At 45.4% G+C, this 23,265-nt stretch overlaps 1 protein-coding gene across 1 annotated transcript in view; it reads right to left on the bottom strand.

Moving 5' to 3' along the window:
* LOC121272506 (complement C1s subcomponent-like) overlaps nucleotides 1-23,265 on the bottom strand; it is an 88,114-nt gene that overhangs the window by 41,905 nt on the left and 22,944 nt on the right. The window contains exons 4-7 of the mRNA XM_041179124.1: nucleotides 14,640-14,759; nucleotides 11,603-11,799; nucleotides 3,337-3,484; nucleotides 1,247-1,359 (exon numbers count right to left, since the gene is read on the bottom strand). Of these exons, the coding sequence (XP_041035058.1) occupies nucleotides 1,247-1,359; nucleotides 3,337-3,484; nucleotides 11,603-11,799; nucleotides 14,640-14,759 (578 nt within the window). The remainder of the gene's footprint in view (nucleotides 1-1,246; nucleotides 1,360-3,336; nucleotides 3,485-11,602; nucleotides 11,800-14,639; nucleotides 14,760-23,265) is intronic.

Genomic DNA, 23,265 nt, shown 5'->3' with positions numbered 1-23,265 from the left:
CACCTCCTTTTTTGGTCTTGCATTCCAGATAAAACAACTTCTTGTTTAAAAATATGTCTAAACTCATGCCACCTCTCGTTCTTTTGCCAATCACCTTTAATCTGTGTTCTCTGGGAACAGATCCTTCAGCCATTGGAATCAGTTTCTCCTCATTTACTATCCCTAAACCCTCCATGATTTTAAACACTTCTATTAAATCTTGCCTTAACTTTCCCTGTTCTAAGGAGAACAATCCCAGCTTTTCCATGTATTTTGGTACTATTTTGGTAAATCTCCTCTGCACCATCTCCAAGGTCTTTAGAATGTTCCTAAAGTGTAACATCGTTCCCAGGTTTAAACAATGCTCCAGTGGAGGTCTAATCAGCATTTTAGGAAGGTTTAACATAACTTTGTTGCTTTATTCCTCTGTTGATAAAACCAAGGATCCTGTATATTTTCTAACGGCTTTCTCAACTTGTCCTGCAGCCTTCAAAGGTTTGTGTACCTATACCTCAGCTCTCTCCATTTCTACACCCAGTTTAAAACTGGACCATTTTGTTTACATTGCCTCTCCTCATTCTTCATACCAAAATGTGTCATGTCACATTTCTCTGTGTTAAAACTGCACCTGCCACATGTCTACCCATTTCACCAGTTTGTCTACATCCCCCTGAAGTCTGTTATTATTCTCCTTATTGTCTATCACATTTTCAAGTTTCATCTAAGCAATTTCAAGCCTTGAAATTGTGCTCTATATACCCAAATCTAGCTCATTAATTGAAATGAAAGTGTTTTACTTATATAGCACCTTTCACCCCTTCAGGACATCCAAAGTGCCTAACAGCCAATGAAGTGTAGGCTCTGTTCTAATGTAGGAAAGTTGGTGACCAATTTGCATAGAGAGTGGTCCCACAAACAGTAATGCAGTAATGACAGCTTTTTTTTCAAGATATTAATTGAGGGATAAATATTGGCCAGGACACCGGGGACAACTCCCCTGCTCTTCTTCGAAATAGCAGCCGCAGCATCTTGACATCTACCTGACAGGGCAGATGGGGCCTCGGTTTAATGAAAGGCTGCACCTCCATCAAGACTGCACTGACGTCTCAGGCTAAATTTTTTCACTCAAGTCTCTGGAGTGGGAATTGAACTTCTCAATCTGAGTGGAAAGCATATACATTAAAAATCACAACATGATTGACCAGAATTAAAAGGACCCCAATATGGTTCTTTAAAGGAGCACACAAGTTAATGGGTAATAACTTACGTAGAGTTCAAACCCGGACTCACAATGCAGCTGCACAGAATCTTTATAATCATATTCCACTTTCTTTGGCTGAATAATGCTATGCTCCAAGATATCAGTGGAACATTGTTTAGCTGCAGGCAAAACACACAGGATACCATGTTAGATTTCAATGAAATACAAAAAATATGTTCACAGAGCAATACAGCACAGAGGCCATTCAGCCTATTGTACCTCTGGCAGCTCTTTGAAGGAGCAATCCAATTGATCCCTTTCCCCGTGGACAGGCAAGTTTTATCCCTTCAAGTATTTATTCAATTCCTCTTTTGAAAGCAACTCTTGAATCTGTTTCCACCGTCCTTTCAGGCAGCACGTTACAGATCACAACAAATGCTGCATAAAATAAATATATTCTCATTTCCTCCTCTGGTTCTTTCACCAAATACTGTAAGAGTCTGTCCCACTTGTCACTGACCCGCCTGCCACTAGAAACAGTTTTTCTCATTTACTTCATCAAAATCAATCGTAACTTTGAACTCGATTTCATCTCTCTTTAATAATATAAAAAAATTACAAGATTAATAACAATATTACATTTTTTTTCATAGCTGCACTCTGTTAACCACCTTCCTCTGCATTAGTGTCAAGTATCAGCTGTGGCTCAATGGGTAGAACTTTCACCTAGGAGAAGTGAAGCACACACCAGAGAGCTGAGCTCATAATCCAGGCTGATGCTCCCAATGCTAGGGAGGGAATACTAAACTAGCAGAGGGTCAGTGCTGAGGGAACACTGCACACCTGAGAGCAGCACTCAGGGGGTGCTGTATTGTTGGGGGGGTGGGGTCAGTGCTGAAGGAGCTTTGCACTATGGGAGGGTCAGACTGAGGGGTGCTGCACTGTCAGAGGATCAGTAATGAGAAGTGTTAAATTGTTAGATGGTCAGCACTGAAGGAGCCCTGCATTATTGGAGGGTCAGACGGAGTTTTATTTTAAATTTGTTCTGGCACTAATGCAGAGGAAGGTGGTTAACAGAGTCCAGCTATGAAAAAAATTGTAATATTATTATTAATCTTGTAATTTTTTTCTATTATTAAGGAGAGATGAAATCGAGTTCAAAGTTACAGTTGATTTTGATGAAGTAAATGAGAAAAACTGTTTCTAGTGGCAGGCGGGTCAGTGACAAGTGGGATAGACTCTTACAGTGTTTGGTGAAAGAACCAGAGGAGGAAATGAGAATATATCTATTTTATGCAGCATTTGTTGTGATCTGTAACGTGCTGCCTGAAAGGACGGTGGAAACAGATTCAAGAGTTGCTTTCAAAAGAGGAATTGGATAATTTGTTCATGGGATGTGGGCATTGATGGCTAGGCCAGCATTTATTGGTCATCCTTAATTGCCCTTGTTCAGGGTTTTTGTGACAATCAGCAATGGCTCAATGGTTATCTTCAGGCTTTGAATTCCAGACTTTTATTGAATTCAAATTTCACTATCTGCTGTGGTGGGATTTGAACCCTGGTCCCCTGATCATTACTGTGAGCTTCTAGAATACTAGCCCAGTGACAATACACTATGCCACTACCTCCCCCGTACTGTTGGTGGGGGATCAGTACTGAGGGAGTGCTGCACTGTCGGAGAGTCAGTAATGAGGGAGTGCGAAGCTGTCAGAGAGTCAGCACTGCGGGGGTACTGCACTATCAGAAGGTCAGGCTGAGGGAGTGCTGCACTGTCGGAGGGTCAGTACTGAGGGAGCACTGCACTATCGGAGGGTCAGAGAGAGAGTGCTGCACTGTTAGAGGGTCAGTCCTGAGGGAACCATGCACTGTTAGAAGGTCAGGCTGAGGGACTGCTGTACTGTCAGAGGGTCAGTGAGGGAGTGCTGCACTGTCTGAGGGTCAGTACTGAGGATGAGGTATTGTCAGAGGTATTGTGCTTCAGAGTAGAAGTTAAACTGCCCTCACAGATAAAGGATCCCATGGCCATTTTTGGAAAAAGAGCAGGGGAATTCCCTCCCAGTGTCCTCGGGCTAAGGGTATAAGAAGCACACAGAGGTACTGGAGAAGATGAGCTGAATGTAAAATTCAAGGTCATTTCAGCAAATTCTATGTATTACCAGTTGATCTGTAAATTATCTTCCACCCTTTCTTCTGTCCATGGCCATCGGTATCGAAAGTTATCTCCACCACATTTGACAGATGTCCTTTTACAACAGGTGCTTGGTCTCCACAGAAAGGGCCATATTTCTTTGCTCCAGATGTGACCTGAAATCAAGAGAATCCACATTAGTTGCAGAATTATGGAAAGGTCTGGTACTGAAGGAGGCTGTTCAGCACATCGCGTCTATGCAGCTCTCTCAGTTAGTCCCACTCCCCTTGCTTTGACCTCTAGCCCTGCAACTCTTGCTCTTTCAGTATATAACCAATTCCCTTTTGAATGTCACTATTAAACCTGTTTGTGCCACCCTCGCAAGCAGCGCATTCCATACCCCAAAAATGATTGTGTAAACTGAAGATTTTTTGCATGTCACCTCTGGTTCTTTTGCCAATTTCCTTAAACCTGTACCCTCTAGTTATTGACCAGTCAGCAATTGGAAACTGTTTCTCTTTATCTCCTCTGTCTAAACACTTCATAATCTCCTCTTATTTTTCTCAGTTCTAAAGGGGAATAACCCCAGCTGTTTCAATCCCCCACATAAATGTCATTCCTGAACCCTGGAACCACTGGAAAATCAATGGTTTATATTCATTTCCCTGCAAACACCTTTGATTAGAGAGAGAGAGAGTAACTGAGGGTCTCTCAGGATCATGTTCTCCCTAGTGGTATAGAAGCCAAGAGGTAGCCAGTTGGTAGGGGAAAATTAACAATGCTAAAAGACAATACAGTAAGAATTTACTGAAAAACCCTTAAAATCTCCAGTCAGACATGGCTGCTAAACATATTAAGAGTTGAAGATTACCAGATGAACATTGCACAGCCTTGAGAGTCAGACTGGAGACAAAAGTATGACACAAATTAGATTAAGTGGACTCCCCTCTGCAACGGGAAGGGGCCGATGGTTTTAGCTTAGATATGGGAAGATGGGAAGACGAACAATGGCCAAAGAGAGGGCTCTGGTCAAACAGTCTTGAGTTGCGACAACCAAGGTCTTTGTGTAGGTGTTTTAATTTTGATTGGATAATATAATTATGTATACATCCTTTAGAATAATTGGTTAGCAAAATCATATGTTTATGTACTCAATAGGATAGAGTTAGCATGGGACCGATGTGTTAGTTACCGTTTGGGAGTATTCAATTGTACTTAAATGTATTATGATAGGAAAAAGTACAAAAGTAATGAAGTGTAATCAATCTGGGAGCTGGGTCTTCATTCTTAGGAATGATTGCGGCTCCCTTGCATATGCTTGAATAAATCTGGTTAAAAGGAAGCCTGAGTCTCTGTGATCACTGTGGGATCAGAGAGTGTAACTCCTCCTCTTCAACTGGCCTATGTGGTCATTGTAGGATTGGAGGGTGTACCTTCTTCAATTGGCATAGTCAGCAGGAAACGCCCGGATCTCTGTGAAGGCGGAACAATGATCTGGTGAGTATTTTCATTTTGAAGGGTACTCTCCGGTTGTTTGCGTCAGACTAGAACGGAGGTTTAATAGGGCAGATCCGAACATTTTGGCCAGGGAGACTCAGGTGGACAGTTGAGGCAATTGAGACTCGGGAGATGGAGTGTCTCGGAAGAACTGTGCGTTCCTGTTTAAGTTGAGACAATTGAGCCTCGGAAGACGGAGAGTCTCGGGGGAACTGTGGATCCCTGTTTAATGTGTGAATGTGAGTGTGACTGAGAAAATTGAACTCGAGTTCATTGCAGAATGGGGAGGTGAAGGAACTGTCTCCCTTCACCTCGCCATGAAGCATAAAAGCTGATCATCAGAATGAAACAACGAGGGTGGCAGGCAAGTGATCTGCCATCACGCTCTAAGGAGTGATGGAAAGTTCAGATTAATGATAAAACTGACAGTACTCATTGTGAGTCTGTATCTGCAAAAAACTAAACTAATACAGAAATATCTTGGTTGAGTTGTGCCGGTCGCAGCAGCACATCGATTTTTCCCAGAGGCCACCAACAGATACTGGAAATATGTGGAAGGATAATGGGGACCTGAAAGCTCCCTTACTGAATCTGCCCTATTAGACCTTCGTTCTAGTCTGACGCGCATAACCGGAGAGTACCTTTCAAACAGAAAATACTCACCAGATCATTAAAAGAAATGAATTGATCTAAGTTTCAAGAGCTGTTTGTGCTGAGAAGAAAGAGAGAAAGGGGGTACTGCTAGGGGGATTAGTGAGCATGACAGGCAGGAGCAGAGGAAATGTGAGCTTCAGCCAGTTTGATTGTCCCTAAAGGTGGAGCCTCAAAGATCCTTTTATTCCCCCCACTGCTACTTGAAGTTTCATTTAAAGTTAAGTTCAATATTATAGGAATATAAATACATACCTTTATCTATGTAATAAAAACAAAAAAACTGCGGATGCTGGAAATCCAAAACAAAAACAGAATTACCTGGAAAAACTCAGCAGGTCTGGCAGCATCGGCGGAGAAGAAAAGAGTAGACATTTCGAGTCCTCATGATCCTTCGACAGAACTTGTTCTGTCGAAGGGTCATGAGGACTCGAAACGTCAACCCTTTATCTATGTGTTTGTTTGTGTGCAAGGAAGCATTTGTATGTGAGCCTTAATGTGTTTTCTTCCCTGAATTGTCTTTTGTGTGTGTAGTTCAACTTTAGAGTCAAAAGCCCCATATTAGATTAAAGGAAAAGTTTACTCAAACATTCCAAGGTTTTGAGTATAAGATTTGAGTTGAGATTTCTGGCAAAAATCACAATTTGAAGATATTGTAAAGATAAAACAGGGTTTTCCTTTGTTTGAGATGAACCACCCCCTTGCAGACTAGTAGGGAATAACCTTCATCACCAGCTTCCAAGCTGCTTAGGATTGATACATACGAGTTAGTACTCTAAAATTCTGAGGGAAAAAAAAGGTTACCTGAAATTCAAAAGGATTCTAGGAAAACCAAAAGAAATAGACACACGGTCTAGGTGCTTCCAATGGATAAAAAGGGGTTTACTTTGAAGAGATTAATTAAATATTAAGGGAATCTGCATTCCAAGAGCACTGTAATTTGAATTTGGGACAATCTTGAGATATAAAGTGCAGTGTAACTAAGGTTACTTCGAATAACGAGGATACTATCCAAAGGTAAAGAATGTGTTGATAAACATATGGGGCTTCTAATCTGGATACAAATCATTACACATGAAAAAGAGTTTGTTTTAATTTTAAGAGTGTAAATTACAGTTTTTACAAAGTTTAAAAACTTGAGGTTTGGTTTTTGATAAAGTTCTCAAAAGGGAATTTTCATTTTAAAGGGTTTTTGACAACAATTGGCACTAATTCAAATGCTGCAAGCTTTTGTATTTGTAAGTCTGTTCCCAAAATGTGAAGTTAAGCTCAAGATCTTGACAAAGTTTGGCAGAAATCCAATTTTTGGCCGAGTTAATGAATCTGGAATAACTTAGTGGGTTACTTTTGAGACAATAAGATGTTGTTTGAGAAAAAGATAAGGAAGCAAAACTTGTCAATGCCTGATTTCTGTTTTAAAACTGTTATGAGAATACTTTATTGGGCTGTAATGTCTCTCCAGACAATCTGAATAAGATGGTAGCTGTTGCATGTGTAAAATGGTACGAGGAAAGTAGGAGAATGAGTTAGGGAAAGAGGACATAATGTACAAACGGCTTTAAGGGTACTGTACTTGATAATCTGGCCATCAGCTGAGACATTGGAAATGCACAGGGGGAGATAAGCAACGATCTAGAGACAGAGATCCCGTTGACATCGAATAGTCAATATGGCCTAAAGAGTAAGGAAACATTTTAAATGATCAAGACAAGAGAGAAACTGATCTCAAGAGAATCTTAGGATGCTCATGGTCAGGAAAAAAACCTTAGAGGTAAAACTATTCGGAATCTGTAGTTGAGGCAATTGAAGGGTAAGAAAAAATAGTACTTAACAACAATTTACCACAAGATGGATACAGGTAAAGGGGAAGCTGGAACAAGGCTGAATAAATGTATTACTGACTATATTAATGTGCCTGCGAGTTACAAAAAGTAAAACTAGATGATTAACACCCTGATGACAGGCAGAGTTAAGCGCCTCCCAGAGAGAACTGCCACTGGAAGTGAAGATAGTGAGTCATCGAAAGATAGGATAAGAAGGTGCATTGTCGAGTTGTGTAGACAGCTTAAGGGATTGAGGTCCAACGTGGGACAGCAACAGGAGATAGTAGACTGGAAGGAGTGGGAGTGCCTACCCAGATGGATTCAGATCAGGGAACTCATTTCACAGGAAGGGTCATTAAGGAAACATATAAACTTATGGAGGTTAAACAGAAACTCCACATTCCCTACCACCTGCAGAGCTCAGAGATGGTGGAAAGAATGATGCAAACTCTAAAAACATCCATAGCCAAAGCAATTCAAGAGACAGGGAACAGCTGGGCCACAGTACTGCCCAGCATTCTGATGTGCCTTAGGGCTACACCAAACAGGACTACCAGGTTCACCCCATTGAATTGATAACAGGAAGGCATTATAGTAGGAGGAGGAGGTGTAGGGCTACTGAAAGGAAGAAAATGGGACAATGTAAGGGAAATAAGTAAGCAATTACATGAGCTGAGAGAGGAAGTTAGAGACCAACAGATGATTGAGGATCTGGAAGCAGGCAAATCCAAAGAGCAACAACGAACCCCCCAAGTGGGGAATAAAGTGATGGTCAAGGTAAGCCCTGAGCAAACATGGACCATACCAAATTATGACGGGTGATATGTGTGCACTTGTAGATATGAAAATGGGAAATAAGTGGAGGCATTACACAAAGTTAAAGATATATGATGAATCACTAAGCGGTAACCCGGACAATGGGGACCAATGTTAATGTTTCCACAGGTCCGTGATCCTGGCTATGGGCGTGTCAGCACTGGCATGGGAAGCACCAACGGTCAAAGTCAATAACAACACCTGCATTCACCCTGGGCAGTACGTACTACTTCCCCAAGGAGGGAGTGGGGAATGGATAAGAACGCCCAACACCTGGATTACGGATCAAGTCACTACACAGACATATCAAACGAACAATTGGGAACAGGAACCCCCACATGTGATCACACAAAGAGTTGTAAGAGTACTTTATATTTAACAGCACCAGGGCAGCCAGTCCAGCTAACACCACTCGACTGTAACAACGGGAACTTCACGGGATGATGGTACTTACCCATGGGTAAGGACAATGATGAACTGATGAATGCACTTTTGAGGATACAACCCAACGGGTAAGACACACCCAGTAACACCTCACTAAGCATAAGCATAGACACGAGTAGTGGGGTAACGATAATTGGGATTTATGACAATAGAACTGGACTGGGTTGGTGGTTTGGGGGATGTAGAATGTACGCGCCCTCTACCAGTTTTTCATCAACAAGCATTTGGATGAATCAAGAGATTAATGTGACCATCGGATGGACAGACCTACCCCCCTTTGTTTGGAAACCGGGTCTTGAGGGACAATATTGTCAAGAAACATGTAACTATGTAATAGGTAGGCATGATTATTATGATACACAATGTTTTACTTTGACTACGTGTGGATATCAAAGACCTACTCAATGTCCAGATGTAGTAAGTCCCCCCAGAGATGGGATAGTCAGGATAGAAAAGTTGAAACCACTACTACATGATGTAACTATAGTCTCCTTGGAAGTAACATACAATATTTCGGGACTCCTGTCAGTATTGCACACCACTTGTTACAGCCACCAGAATTCTATAAAATGGGTTAGAAGCCAACTGAAGAGGATAGACAATGACTATCAATTTCAAATCGTTCCGGGAATTAAAGCCATAGCATAGGCTAGGTTAAAAAGAAGTATACTAGGAGACATCGGAGGACTATTTGGGAATGCCAATTCCATGCTTAACTCAGGTCAGATCTATGACTTAAATGATTATGCCTCCTGGGTGGCTGCTGAGACTGCCTGGGGGTTGCACTTCAGTGTGCGCAGAATAGAGCATGCCCTGACACCCGGGGAGCTACAAGGAGAACATAAGAACATAAAAAGGTCTGCTACGGATCCTTAGGCAGACTGCAGACGGGATAATAGACACAGCCATATCACAAGCCACAGGAAGGGCATGCAATATGCTAGCATGAGATCTAATTGATGGGGTAAAATCCGACATTGAAGATATCAGGTTTGGAACAATTTCCGAACACACGCTCGAGTCAGTTTACCAATTAAACCTCATAAATCTATGCAAGGATAGGCAGGAATTGATGGTTACACAACCTCAAGGTGGGGGTGAAGATAGAGTCATAAAATTTATCATGGCCATACCCCAAGAACATCATCCAAATGGGGCTTTCCTGAACAGCTATCGGCTTGAGTCCCTAGGAGTAGATAAAGGGGGGATGGTATTCCACGAAGGGCTACGTGGATATATATCCTACGTAAAAGACATGGCACTGATGAGTATTACAGATTATTGTACAGAATCAAGAAATTACTTTGTGTGCTCATGCCAAATGTTGGAGGTATTTACAAACACAAGCAAAGTTACATTCACTGCTTTACCGATTCAGGAAGTATTTAAGGCAATTCAGGTATCCTCAATGGTGCTTCATGACCAGCGAGGCTGAGCTCCTTTATGGGGACTTACTTTGTGTTACCAACTCAAGTTTTTGCCCGCAGCTAGCCGATCCATTTACTATAGGAGACTTCCATTTGCCAGGCAGAACCAGAGGATATTTGTTCAGCCCTTGGTGGGATGACACTTTGTTCACTGATCAAACTCCTGTCAGAGTAGCACGCCTATCCATGCAGGAAGCAACAAGTATAGCTCAATCATATGCAGAAGCTTCTAGAGAGCAAATCATGAGGGGGCACGTGCAAGTGGATTTAACCACCCAATCAGCTACTTCTATGCTACGGCTGGAAGATTGATGAATTGATGGGAGATTGTTAGAATGAATATGAAGATAGTGACAGGGATTATGCTCTAATGGGCTATCAGATTCTGCTGGCACCAACATAAAACCTGAAAAGGGACTCTCCAGGCACAGACAGTAGCAAACCAAAGGTGCGCATCAGCTCCCCGACCTATGCATATTCCAAGGGAAAAGACAAGGGAAGGGAAGGTTGTGTTATACAACCAGGTGGTTTAGGATTCCTCTGGTGGTCTGGATGACTGGCCACCCAAAGGACCAGAAGAGGAATTCTCAGCTTAAGGTGTGGCCAGCTTGGGCTTTGCCAAGGGCCAAAAGGAGGGACTGTTAGGAGGAAATTAACAATGCTAAAAGACAATGCAGTAAGAATTTACTGAAAAACCCTTAAAATCTCCAGTCAGACATGGCTGCTAAACATATTAAGAGTTGAAGATTACCAGATGAACATTGCATAGCCTTGAGAGTCAGACTGGAGATAAAAGTGTGACACAAATTAAATTAAGTGTACTCCCCTCTCCATAGGGAAGGGGCAGATCGTTTTAGCTTAGATATGAGAAGATGAACAATGGCCAAAGAGGGGGGTTTGGTGAAACACAAACGGTCTTGAGTTGTGAGAACCAAGATCTTTGTGTACGTGTTTTAATTTTGATTGGATAATATAATTGTGTATAATATAATTATTCCTTTAGAATAATTGGTTAGAAAAATCACATTCTTATGTACTCAATAGGATAGAATTAGCATGGGACCGGTGTGTCGGTTACTGATTGGATGTATTCAAATGTACTCAAATGTATTATGATAAGAAAAAGTACAAAAGTAATGAAGTGTAATCAATCTGGGAGCTGGGTCTTCATTCTTAGGAATGATTGTGGCTCCCTTGCATATGCTTGAATAAATCTGGTTAAAAGGAAGCTTGAGTCTCTGTGATCACTGTGGGATCAGAGAGTGTAACTTCTCCTCTTCAACTGGCCTATGTGGTCGTTGCAGGATTGGAGGGTGTACCTTCTTCACCAGTCAACATGAGAGGCTCGAGAGTGGCTGAATTACCACAACCTGATCCTATGTAATACGCTTCAGAAAGGCTGAATGGGCCCTCTTCTATTCCTGTGTAACAGCCGCCAGAGGAGCTGAATGTACCACCTCCTGTTCCTGTATAACAGGCTCAAGAGGGTCTGAATGGGCCTCCCCCATTCCTGTTTAGTAGGCTTGAGAGGGGATGAATGGCCTCCTCCTGTTTCTGTGTAACAGGCTGGAGAGGGACTGGATGTCCTAAGGGACTTGCTGCATGGATAAAGGGACCATTTTAAAGATGGCCATACCTTTAAGACATCAGATGTGCAACCGATTGAAGGGTCCCCTTCCACGTCAAAATCCTCTGCAAATTCCAGGATCACCTCGAAGCCTTGCTCGATCTGGATTCTGTACTGGCACTGGGAGTTCTCTGCGTAAGGTTTGGGATAATTGGGGCTGGTGATAACGCCCTTGAAGCTAGTCAATACTTCCCCACTGCAGTTCACTGATGGTGGAAAAACACAGGGTGGATATCAGACTGAGAGCATGGCATCTGTATTTGATGGGCAGCATCCCTGCCTCAAAGCCAGAAGCTCTGGGTTCGAGACCCATCCCAGGACTTGATGGCCAAGTAAAATGCATTCATAACACAACCAATCAGGGTGAGTATCAGCTTATAAATCCTTCCAACATATGCTGACAGGCGGTAAGAGTGGGAGAGTTCCTGGTCAGCCATGTCTTGGAAAGTTGGAATTTCCATAGCTCCAGATCACAACATGCATGTAAAAGTGCATGTTTCCACAGTAGCCTGGACACCCTGAGTGATATGGAACATGTGGGGTATTATAGGTTATTGTCATACAACCTTTATCTCCAATATGAGATCAATGGCTAAGTAATATTGGGACATCTGGTTAATATTCTTTACTCGAAAAGGTAATAAAGCTAACATCGCACATACATGACATATAGGCACTGATTAGTTTCACATAACAGGGCTCCTTCAGAAAATCACAGCCCAGCAAACTTGTCTGATCAGGATAACCATAGCTCATCAGTCTCCAGGGAGCCTTTTATATCTAATACATGGCACAGGTGTTCTCCCAGTGTCCTCGGCCAATACTTATCCTTCAAGCAACATCGCTCAAAAAAGCAGTTCTGCTGATTTCTCACATTGCTCTTTGTGAGATCTTGCTGTTGTTATGGAGATATGTTGATGTCAAATGCTAAATTTCAATTTCATCTGCTGGGGCTCACATATGGAACTTTTTAAAAAGGCAGTTTTAATTGTTGAAATAACAACACTGACTTAAGATAAAAACAAAAAACTGCGGATGCTGGAAATCCAAAACAAAAACAGAATTACCTGGAAAAACTCAGCAGGTCTGGCAGCATCGGCGGAGAAGAAAAGAGTTGACGTTTCGAGTCCTAAGTTCTGTTGAAGGGTCAAGACTCGAAACGTCAACTCTTTTCTTCTCCGCCGATGCTGCCAGACCTGCTGAGTTTTTCCAGGTAATTCTGTTTTTGACACTGACTTAAGAGATAGCTTCCAGAGGTCACCTGACCTGTCTGCCACTGCAAGTTGGTCAATCTTCTAGAAGCTTCCAACATGAATTATAAATAGGGCAGATCTAGGCCAGCCCCCTGTGGAATTTCACACCTAGTAATGTCAATGATTATTTCAAGGATGGACTAAAACCTAAAATGACTGCCACAATTTACATTCACTATATAGCGACATTCCATTTTGTCAGGATAGGGATAGAGAGTCTACAGAGACAATGGTGATCCTGGAGGTGTTGATATTTTGTTCTTAGCTCATCAATTGAGCTATTCGGAAATGTTTGCTTGGACCTTAAAAAAATTAATCACCTGGGCCACAACACAATGACCAAGATCTGAGCTAGTCAATTACCTTTTGTGGGATATATGATTGTCATGTGATCAAAACCAGCTTTTTGAGATTCCTTTTACTGCAAACATTCTGCAGAAGTAACATCAGAAAGCAGAACACACCAGCAGCAGAAAACTGCTTGCCCCTCTCTCTCTCTCTTTCTCTCAGCTAATTTTGGACCCTGTTTGCTTATATCAGGCTGTGGGTAGCTGACAGAGAAATCCTAAAGAAGATTTTGATTTCCACAACAGTGTTCCAGGAAAGAAGAAACAATAGTTACAGCTTTAAATGTTGCCAGCTGAAAACCAAAGGTTTTGGATTATTACAATCAGATCAGTCAGCCACTTACTGCCAGTGAACTCTCTATTTATTTGCCTTTTCTTGTTGAATCTGAATTTGGCCACAAGTAAAGTTACCTTTTAACTTGTATTTTTGCATGTGTGTGTGTGTGTGCGCGCATCACTGAGCATTTTTTAATATCTTTGCCTGAGTGGGCTTTTAGCATAATAAAACCCCTTGTTTAAACTCAAAGAAACCTGACTGACTGATTTTTTTGCAATCAATGCATAAACAATCAACTACATACCTTGAATTAGCACATTCATCCCTTTAAATTAAAAAAAGACCTGTTACCATCACTCAAGGAGTGGGAAAAAGCAGGAAGCCCTTCCATCCTTCCTCACCTCATCCTAACACTGTTTGGCTGCCAAGTTACCTTACATCTGGGAAAGAAAACCTTGTGCCTTTCACAACCTTAGGGCATCTGAAAACTCTCTGCAGCCAATACAATTTTGAAGTGATCACTGTTGTACTGCAGGAAATGTGGCAGCCAATCTGCACAGCAAAATCCCACAAACAGCAATGTGCAAGTGAGCAAATACAGAATTATGCTTTCTTATGATGTTGACTGGGAGATAAATATTGGCCAAGACTCCAGGGGAAACTTCCCTATCCTTTTCTTTGAAATTGTAACCATGGGATCTTCTCCATTCACTCATGACAGGCCTCGATTTAAAGTCCCATCTGTAAGGCAGCGTCTCTGACAGTGCAGCACTTCTTCGGCACTGTAGTGGGAGTGTCAGCCTAAATTTTTGAGCTCATGTCTCTGGACCTGACCCACAATGTCCTTGCGCTCAGAGGCAAGGGCACCATGAACAGCCATGAGCATATGATGACCGCAATTATTCTTGAAGGACTTCATTGGTTGTAAAGTGCTTTGAGATGTCCTGAGGTCATAGAAAGCAGGCAGCACCTGAAGAGAATAAAGACTTGCAAGGCTACGGGAGAAGACCCGTGGAATGGCATTGACTGATTTACTTCCGCAGTGAGTCTGCAAGGACGCAACTGGCCAAAAAGACCTCTTTCTACACTGTAACACCCATTCCATGATTGTATGATTCTACAAAAGGCTTAAGTAAAAGATAGAAAAGATGTACAGGACAATCTTTTACCTCCACAGGTTCTTTGGTTTTCTTGCAAGAAGTAGCCTGGTCGACAGGAGCAATGAAATCCTCCAATATAGTTGTTGCAGTAATGACTACAAGGATCCTCCTCCTCACATTCATTGATATCTGTGATGAAATGGAGATATTGGAGTTCTTAACTGATGCATTCACTCCTACTATGACTTATCAGTGCTCCCTGGTGGTGGAGGCTGGCATTGAGCCACATTCCCACAGGCCCAAGCTGCTGGCCACTATCTGAGCCCGAGGGAGGGAATGTGGATTTGTGAGGTTTGGCCGGGTGCTGGTTGTCGGAACAGCCTCATATGAAATTCAGGCACAGACACACACAAGCACATACACAGGGCAGGATTTATTGCGCTCCCCATGCTGAGTCTGGTGGCGGAGGGGCATTCAATCAGGTGGGAGATGGTAGCTCAGGACCCCACTGATTTCCAAAATCTGCCCCAATTAAGTCCAGGGCAGGAAGACTTGTGGAAGGGTTTCCCACCCATCACTAATTGAGGCCTTTAAGGGTATCATCTCATGGCCGCTGGTATCAACCCAGCAACAGGCGGGTGCCTCACCATGCTCAGGGGCATGTCAGGCAAACTCTGCTGGGGTTGCTGGCTGGTTTCCGGGGTGTGGGGTGTCTCTCATTGCCAGGGCCTCAGTGCCTGATCGAGAGATCTAGCATTGGGAAGGTGGCAGGCCCGCAGAGAGCCATGCCCTGTCTTTGCTGCCCACCCCACTCCACCCCTCCCCCATGATACCCACCCCACCAACACCCTCCCACCACCACTCACTTGTGGCCTGGGTCCCTTGGTGATCCTGGGCCTCGGGCGGGTGCATTACCGGCAGCAACCACCATCTCCCTAGTGGTGCTGCTGGGCAGTGCACAGCTGCTGGCCTCTGGTTGGACAGCAGCTAACAGCAGGTGGGGTTTCCACCCCGAGATCCTTGACCCCGGGAAAGGCTCCTGCTGCCCAGTTCAGTGCCCAATCAGGACTTAATCTGACAGGCCTTCCTGAAAGTAAGCAACACAGGCCTTTCACCGGCTCTCTAGCTGGCAGGCAAGACTCACGTCACCTACAGTATATTCCGCCTATAGACACAAACACGCATATGCACAAAGGCACACATACTCACATAGACAGAACACAAATATAGACATTTGAACAAAAACAGGCACCCACACATACTCACAAACTCATACACAGGCTCACACACAGACACACTCATACCCACGCACAAACTCACACACACACACACACACACACACACACACATACCCACGCACAAACTCACACACACACACACACACACACACACACACTCATACCCACGCACAAACTCACACACACACAAACTCATACACAGGCTCACACACAGACACACTCATACCCACGCACAAACTCACAAACACACACACACACACTCATACCCACGCACAAACTCACACACACACACACACACACACACACAATCATACCCACGCACAAACTCACACACACACAAACTCATACACAGGCTCACACACAGACACACTCATACCCACGCACAAACTCACACACACACACACACACACACACTCATACCCACGCACAACCTCACACACACACAAACTCATACACAGGCTCACACACAGACACACTCATACCCACTCACAAACTCACACACACACACACACACACACACTCATACCCACGCACAACCTCACACACACACAAACTCATACACAGGCTCACACACAGACACACTCATACCCACTCACAAACTCACACACACACACACACACACACACTCATACCCACGCACAAACTCACACACACACAAACTCATACACAGGCTCACACACAGACACACTCATACCCACGCACAAACTCACACACACACACACACACACACTCATACCCACGCACAACCTCACACACACACAAACTCATACACAGGCTCACACACAGACACACTCATACCCACGCACAAACTCACACACACACACACACACACACACTCATACCCACGCACAACCTCACACACACACAAACTCATACACAGGCTCACACACAGACACACTCATACCCACGCACAAACACACACACACACACACAATCATACCCACGCACAAACTCACACACACACAAACTCATACACAGGCTCACACACAGACACACTCATACCCACGCACAAACACACACACACACACACACACACTCATACCCACGCACAAACTCACACACACACACACACACACACACACAATCATACCCATGCACAAACTCACACACACACACACACACACACACACAATCATACCCACGCACAAACTCACACACACACACACACACACAATCATACCCACACACAAACTCACACACACACACACACGATCATACCCACACACAAACTCACACACACACAAACTCATACACAGGCTCACACACAGACACACTCATACACACGCACAAACTCACACACACACACACACACACACACACACACTCATACCCACGCACAAACTCACACACACACACAGACACACTCATACCCACGCACAAACTCACACACACACACAATCATACCCACTCACAAACTCACACACATACACACACACAATCATACCCACACACAAACTCACACACACACACACACACACACACACACACACAATCATACCCACACACAAACTCACTTACACACACACACACACACACACACAATCATACCCACACACAAACTCACACACACACAAACTCATACACAGGCTCACACACATACACACTCATACCCACACACAAATTCACACACACACACACACACACACACACAATCATACCCACACACAAACTCACACACACACAAACTCATACACAGTGACTTACACAGACAAACACACACAGATACACAGAGACTCTCACACACACACAAACTCATACATCGAGGGCAAAATTGTCCCAGATTTGCACTAAGTGCAGTAATGGGCGGGAAAAAGGACATTTTATCCATCAGCCACAATGATGGGTTTTCATGCCTTATTGTCCCATTCCCTGTGCTTCCCAGCTCATTGATAATTCATTCCTGGGAAACATGCCAGCTCGCTGGCTGCCCCGGCCTCTGATTTTCCCGTTCACCATCACCTCAGGTCCTTCAGTAAACCGGGCACCATATTTAAAGGCCTCCCCTGCAAAGAGCCAGCACTCTTCAAGGGAGGGGAAGCTGCTGGGAACTGATGGCTGCCAAAGCGGGGAAACATGCTGCCCCCAGGTTTAGCACTGCCTCCCTTGGGTGCCTACTGGATGCAGTGGAGGCCACCATGATGTCTTCTACCCGTACCCTGGGCAAAGGCCAGCAAGCAAGGTCACCAGTCCAGCATGGGAGGCAGTGGCAGCCATGGTCAATGCCAAAGACCTGCAAAAGAGGACAACCACCCAGTGCAGGAAGAGGATGCATGGTCTCCTCCGTTCCACCAGGCTAAATTACTCTTCTCATCACTCTCAACCCTCACACTCAAAAAGACAAACACATCTACAGGGATCTCATTTGGTGCCAGTTCAAGGGACATCACCATTCACTCCCTCACACACATCTTTGTTTGCCCTGTGGATCATGTCCTCAGCCCATCCATGGCACCACTGATGACCCACTCACATGTCAGGTATCCTTGTTATCTGGCCTGGCAGGTGTCCTGTTTACAATCTTTCCACCCGAATCCATGTAGGACAAGCTGGCACACAACAAAAGGGAGAGGTCACAGACTGGTGGAGGAATGCTTGAAATCAAGGTCCTCACAGACTTTGAAAATAGAGTCATCCAGCTGGCCAGCGAAGATCTGAACCATTCCTGTGCTGACAGTGAGGTCAGCAATACTCAACAAAGTGAAGATCCAACAGTGCAATATCCATCAAACAACCATGCTGTGAGCCGTTCCCCTGTTCCACAGACCCCTGGCATGTATTAATTAATTGTCCTTGCTTTCGCAGGCAAATCAAAAGCAGCCGAAAGGATCCACGACCCAGGCCCTCGACTCAAGCCCCGAAGAAAGCTCAGAAGAATCTGATGACACCTTCACTGAAGACCCGTCACAGCTCTCACCCACACCCTCCACTAGTGCAGAGACCAAGCTCTAGGGTAGCCTCGGAGTCACAATCTGGTGAGCACACCACTCTGCCTTATCCACAGCAGGCAGCGGACGGGACTTCCCAGATGTCCAGCATTTGGAGAATCTCTACACACCATAAATCTGCTGAGTCTGAGTCAAATGAGGAGGCTCTGGTTGCTGGAGCTGCAAAGGCAAGCTCGGGAACATCAGGAAGGGATGTTCACTGAACTCCTCAGATTGCAAGGCACGATGGAGGAGGAGTCCATCAGCTTCAGTCTGAGGTGATAGCGCTGGCATGCCAATGCACCAAGGTCAACACTGGTGGCCGCCATGGAGACCTCGGTCCAGGATATCGGTCCCGCACTGCTGCGCGGGCTGAACTCCATCATTGACATGATAATTGGGCTCCAACAGTGTCAATATGAAAGGGGTGTGGGGAAGCTCAATCTCATTCGACTCCTTCTCCTCAAGGAGTCAGCCAGGGGCCCTTGGGCACCCATAGGCAGGAGGATCAGCAGGTGCACACCCCCGGGCCATCCATCCAAGTGATCCTGCAAACGTCCGGATCATCCGAATCACCTCTTCCTGTGACCCCAGCACTCCAGCTCCACAGGCTAAGGAGGGTGTCACTGCCACACAGCAGGACCCTGAAAGCAGGCCGGGGCCCTCCAGGTCTTGGCCCTCCAGAGAACGCCTATTAAAGTCATCGCAGACAAGGTGTTGCTGTCAGCAGGCTGCCTCCACCTCTGCTGTGGTTTCTGGGGGAGCACCAAAACATAGGGGCAGGGTTAGGAATATTAAGAGAAATTAGATGCACATCCTGGGCACGGGTGTTAATCACTAATGCGCACTGTTCACTATTGTAAATAAACTCCCAAGAATGTCTTCCTGCCTATGGCTCCTTGCTCTGATGAGCAGTGTTTGTGTCACTCAGATGTGAAACCTTTCTGCACAAGATAAAGGCAGGTGTCTCAGCTCAGGGCCTCTTCCCTGTGCTTTGTGCAACCTTCCCAGCACACTGATGGTGCAGCTTCACTGTCACTGGACACGTCAGTCATGCCTGCACCTCAATGGGGCTTCTCATTGCTGCCAGAATGTCCTGGGCTGGCAGCACAGAGTTCCATCATCCTCTCTGTGCGCTGTCAGCAAGCTTCTCAACCCCCAACTCATCAACATCTGTGTCATGTGACAGTGTGATCCTGAGCGGTTCAGCTCGCATAGGATGCCACAGGGTCAGGAATAGTTAAAGTTTTCCTGCTGCATTTCCATGATATGACACTGTTCACAGAGTGCAAGCGGCTGCCATCAGCCAGACAGGAGTCAAACACTCACAGTTGCAATGTGAGGATCTATGGTGTCTCCTCACTGCATGTTGTCATCATCCTCCACAAACCTAGCAGCTATGAGGGCCTCCCGAGCAGGCTTTCCTCATCTGGCCAGTGCGATAGCCTCATCGCTGTCATCCTCATCTTCGAGGACCTCCCCAGCCTCATCCCCCATCTACGTCCTCTGCATCAGAGGAGGCATGCAGCTCCTCCATCTCCTCCTCAGCTAGCTCCTTCCCCCATTGCAGCTCCAGGTTGTGAAGGGCACACCAGGCCCTCCGCTGGCATAAGTATGCATTAGTGATTAACATCCGTGCCCAGGCTGTGCAGCCAATTCCTCTTAATATTCCTAAGCCTGCCGCTACGTTTTGGTGCTCCCCATGTAAACCACAGCAGAGGTGGAGGCAACAATGTATGACACCCTCTGTGGAGGGCTCCACCAGACCCATCCAGGCACCAGAACCTCATTCTCAATATCCTGATGGTTTGTTCAACCAAAGTGCGAGTTTGCAACATGAGCCTTGTTGTAGCTTTGCTCTGCTGCAGTCTGAAACCATCAGGCACAGCCTCTGCAGGTAGCCCTCTCTCTGAGGAGCCAACCCTGCAGCCTCTCTGAGCCTTGGAATACGTCAGGGATCTGAGACCTACTGAGAATGTGGGAGTCGTGGACACTGTCTGGGAATCGTGCACAGACCTCTGGGATGCATTTGTGGTGGTCGCAGGCCAGCTGAACATTAAGTGAATGGAAGCACTTGCGGTTGAGTTAGTTGGTCGCTTGTTGCCATGGAGATCTGAGCACCACGTGAATGCAGTTCCTGGCACCCTGCACCTGTAGGAACCTGAGATCTGTGAAAATCCCAGTGCTCTTGCTTTGTGCTTTTCCTGATCCTGGGCAAAATGCACAATCTTGTGTGCTTTGTGAATATGGCATCCACGACCTCCTGGATGCATTTGCACGTGGAGGCTTCTGAGATCTGTGGAGCCCTGAAAGGAGCCGCTGCTGTAAAAATTGAGTACTGCAGTCACTTTCACTGCCACTGGCAGTAGATGCCCTCCATGTCTCTGTGACAGCAAATCCTGCAACAGCTGGCATATGTGACCAGCCAGTTTCCTGGACATGTGCACCCTTCGGTGACACTGGCTCTCTGTCATTTGCAGGAATGACAAGCACCGTCTGTAAACCCTACTTCTAGCTAGGCTTCAATCCGCCACAGCTCACTATGGCTCTTTAGCACATGCGTAGGAGCCTCAGCCTCCCCTTCTTCCTGAGGGTGCTGCTCCTCACTCTGACCAGTCAGGCACCTCCGTCGCTCTCTTCTCCTTTGTCTCCATTCCCAGTAATGAATGACCCGAACAGTTGGGTCACTAGGGTCTATGCTCCTGATGTACTCATCCTGCAGGATGAAAAGAGAGAGACACGTGGGTTAACATGAGTGTGCTAAGAATCTCTCTTGGTTAAGAATGGAGGCCCCTTAATACAGGCATGAGAGTGCTGGCCACCACTTAGATGGCCAGAGTTTAGTGCGCTGCATGGCTGCCTGAAACCCCACCCACCTCCACCCCATTCCACCTGACCAATTGGCGGTAGCTTTGCGCACTGAACTCCATGCTGTGCTCTCAGCTCAAGTGCAGGCACTCTCCTAACCTGCACTGCAAGGCTGCCCTGTTAGCTTGAACCATGGGGCAGACTGATCCAAACTGGGATGATGACATTGCAAGGGGCTGTGAGCATCTCCAGCAGTGACTGCTCCATGGCCAGCTTTAGCAAGGAGATTGTACAATGTGCCCAGTCATCAAATTATTCTGCAGTCCACTAAAACAAACATTAGTCTGCAGCCTGTGCCCAAAGGGTTAAATGTTCTGGAGCATTTGTGATACTTCCATGCCTCTGCATTGTTTGAGTGGGCACATGAGCTAGAGGCCCGACTCCAAGCTGTCAATGTGGCTGTGCCTGAACTGCCTCAGCTGTGGATGAAGGGTCACTTTATACAAGGTTTCCCTCATGCATGGCCGCTTAACCTCGCCCCTACCCCACACATGCTTGTGTACCCCCCAACTCACAGCAGACCATGCTGCCTTTACGCCCCCCTTCTCCCCGCACCTCCCCCCCACCCCCCACCTCTCTCTCCCCTCCCCCCCCCCCCGCAACCCAACTTGCCTCAACCGCACTGCAGCCCTTGCCCTGGGCCGCGCCCAAATGTGTGGGACCTCTTCCTTGAAGTTAAATGGGTGATCTTGGCGAGTGCTGCACAATGCTGGCATGCATCACCTCCAAGTTCCCCTCAAAGCCCAGCTCACCAGGTGCACACCCTTTTAAATGCAGTTGTGAAACATGTTGGTGTGCAATCATGCTGACAGGCCTGGATGGTCCAGTGTGTGGGAATGATTCTGGCAAGCAGGGATTATAATTATATGCAGATATATTAGAACCATAGAACCATAGAAAAGTTACAGCACAGAAGGAGGCCATTTGGCCCATCTTGTCCATGCCAGCCCAAAGACACCCAGGTGCCCTTTCTAATCTCACCTTCCTGCACCCGGCCATAGCCCTGCAACTTACAGCACTTAAGGTGCAGATCCAGGTACTTTTTAAAAGAGTTTAGAGTTTCTGCCTCTACCACCAACTTGCACAGCAAATTCCAGAAACCCACTACTCTCTGCGTAAAAAGATCCCCCCTACACCTTCTGCCACTTATCTTGAATCTATGTCCTCTGGTTCTAAAATTCTCCACCAAGGGAAACAATTTTATCCTGTCCACTCTATCTATTCCCCTCATCATTTTATACACCTCAATCAAGTCACCTCTCAGCCACACAATACTCCAGTTGTGGCCTCACCAGTGTTTAATACAATTCCAACATTATATCCTTACTTCTATATTCTATACCTCTGCCAGTGAAGGAGAGCATTCCATATGCCTTCTTTATAACCTTGTCTACTTGAACTGCTGCCTTCCGGGACCTGTGCACTTGTACGCCAAGATCTCTCGCTTCATCTACATCTCTTAGTATATTCCCATTTATTGTGTAATCCCTGTAACTGTTTGACCTCCCTAAATGTATGACCTCCCACTTCTCTATGTTAAGATCCATCTGCCACTTTACCGCCCACTCCACCAACCCATCTATATCGTTTTGGAGATTATGGTTATCCTCTACACAATCCACCTCTCGGCCAATCTTTGTGTCATCTGCAAATTTCCAAATCGTG

This window comes from Carcharodon carcharias, chromosome 34 (assembly GCF_017639515.1).
Source record: "Carcharodon carcharias isolate sCarCar2 chromosome 34, sCarCar2.pri, whole genome shotgun sequence".
In the NCBI taxonomy this organism is placed as follows: Eukaryota; Metazoa; Chordata; class Chondrichthyes; order Lamniformes; family Lamnidae; genus Carcharodon; species Carcharodon carcharias.
Note: the sequence above shows the minus strand (reverse complement) of the source record. Positions and strands in the feature narration are given on the sequence as shown.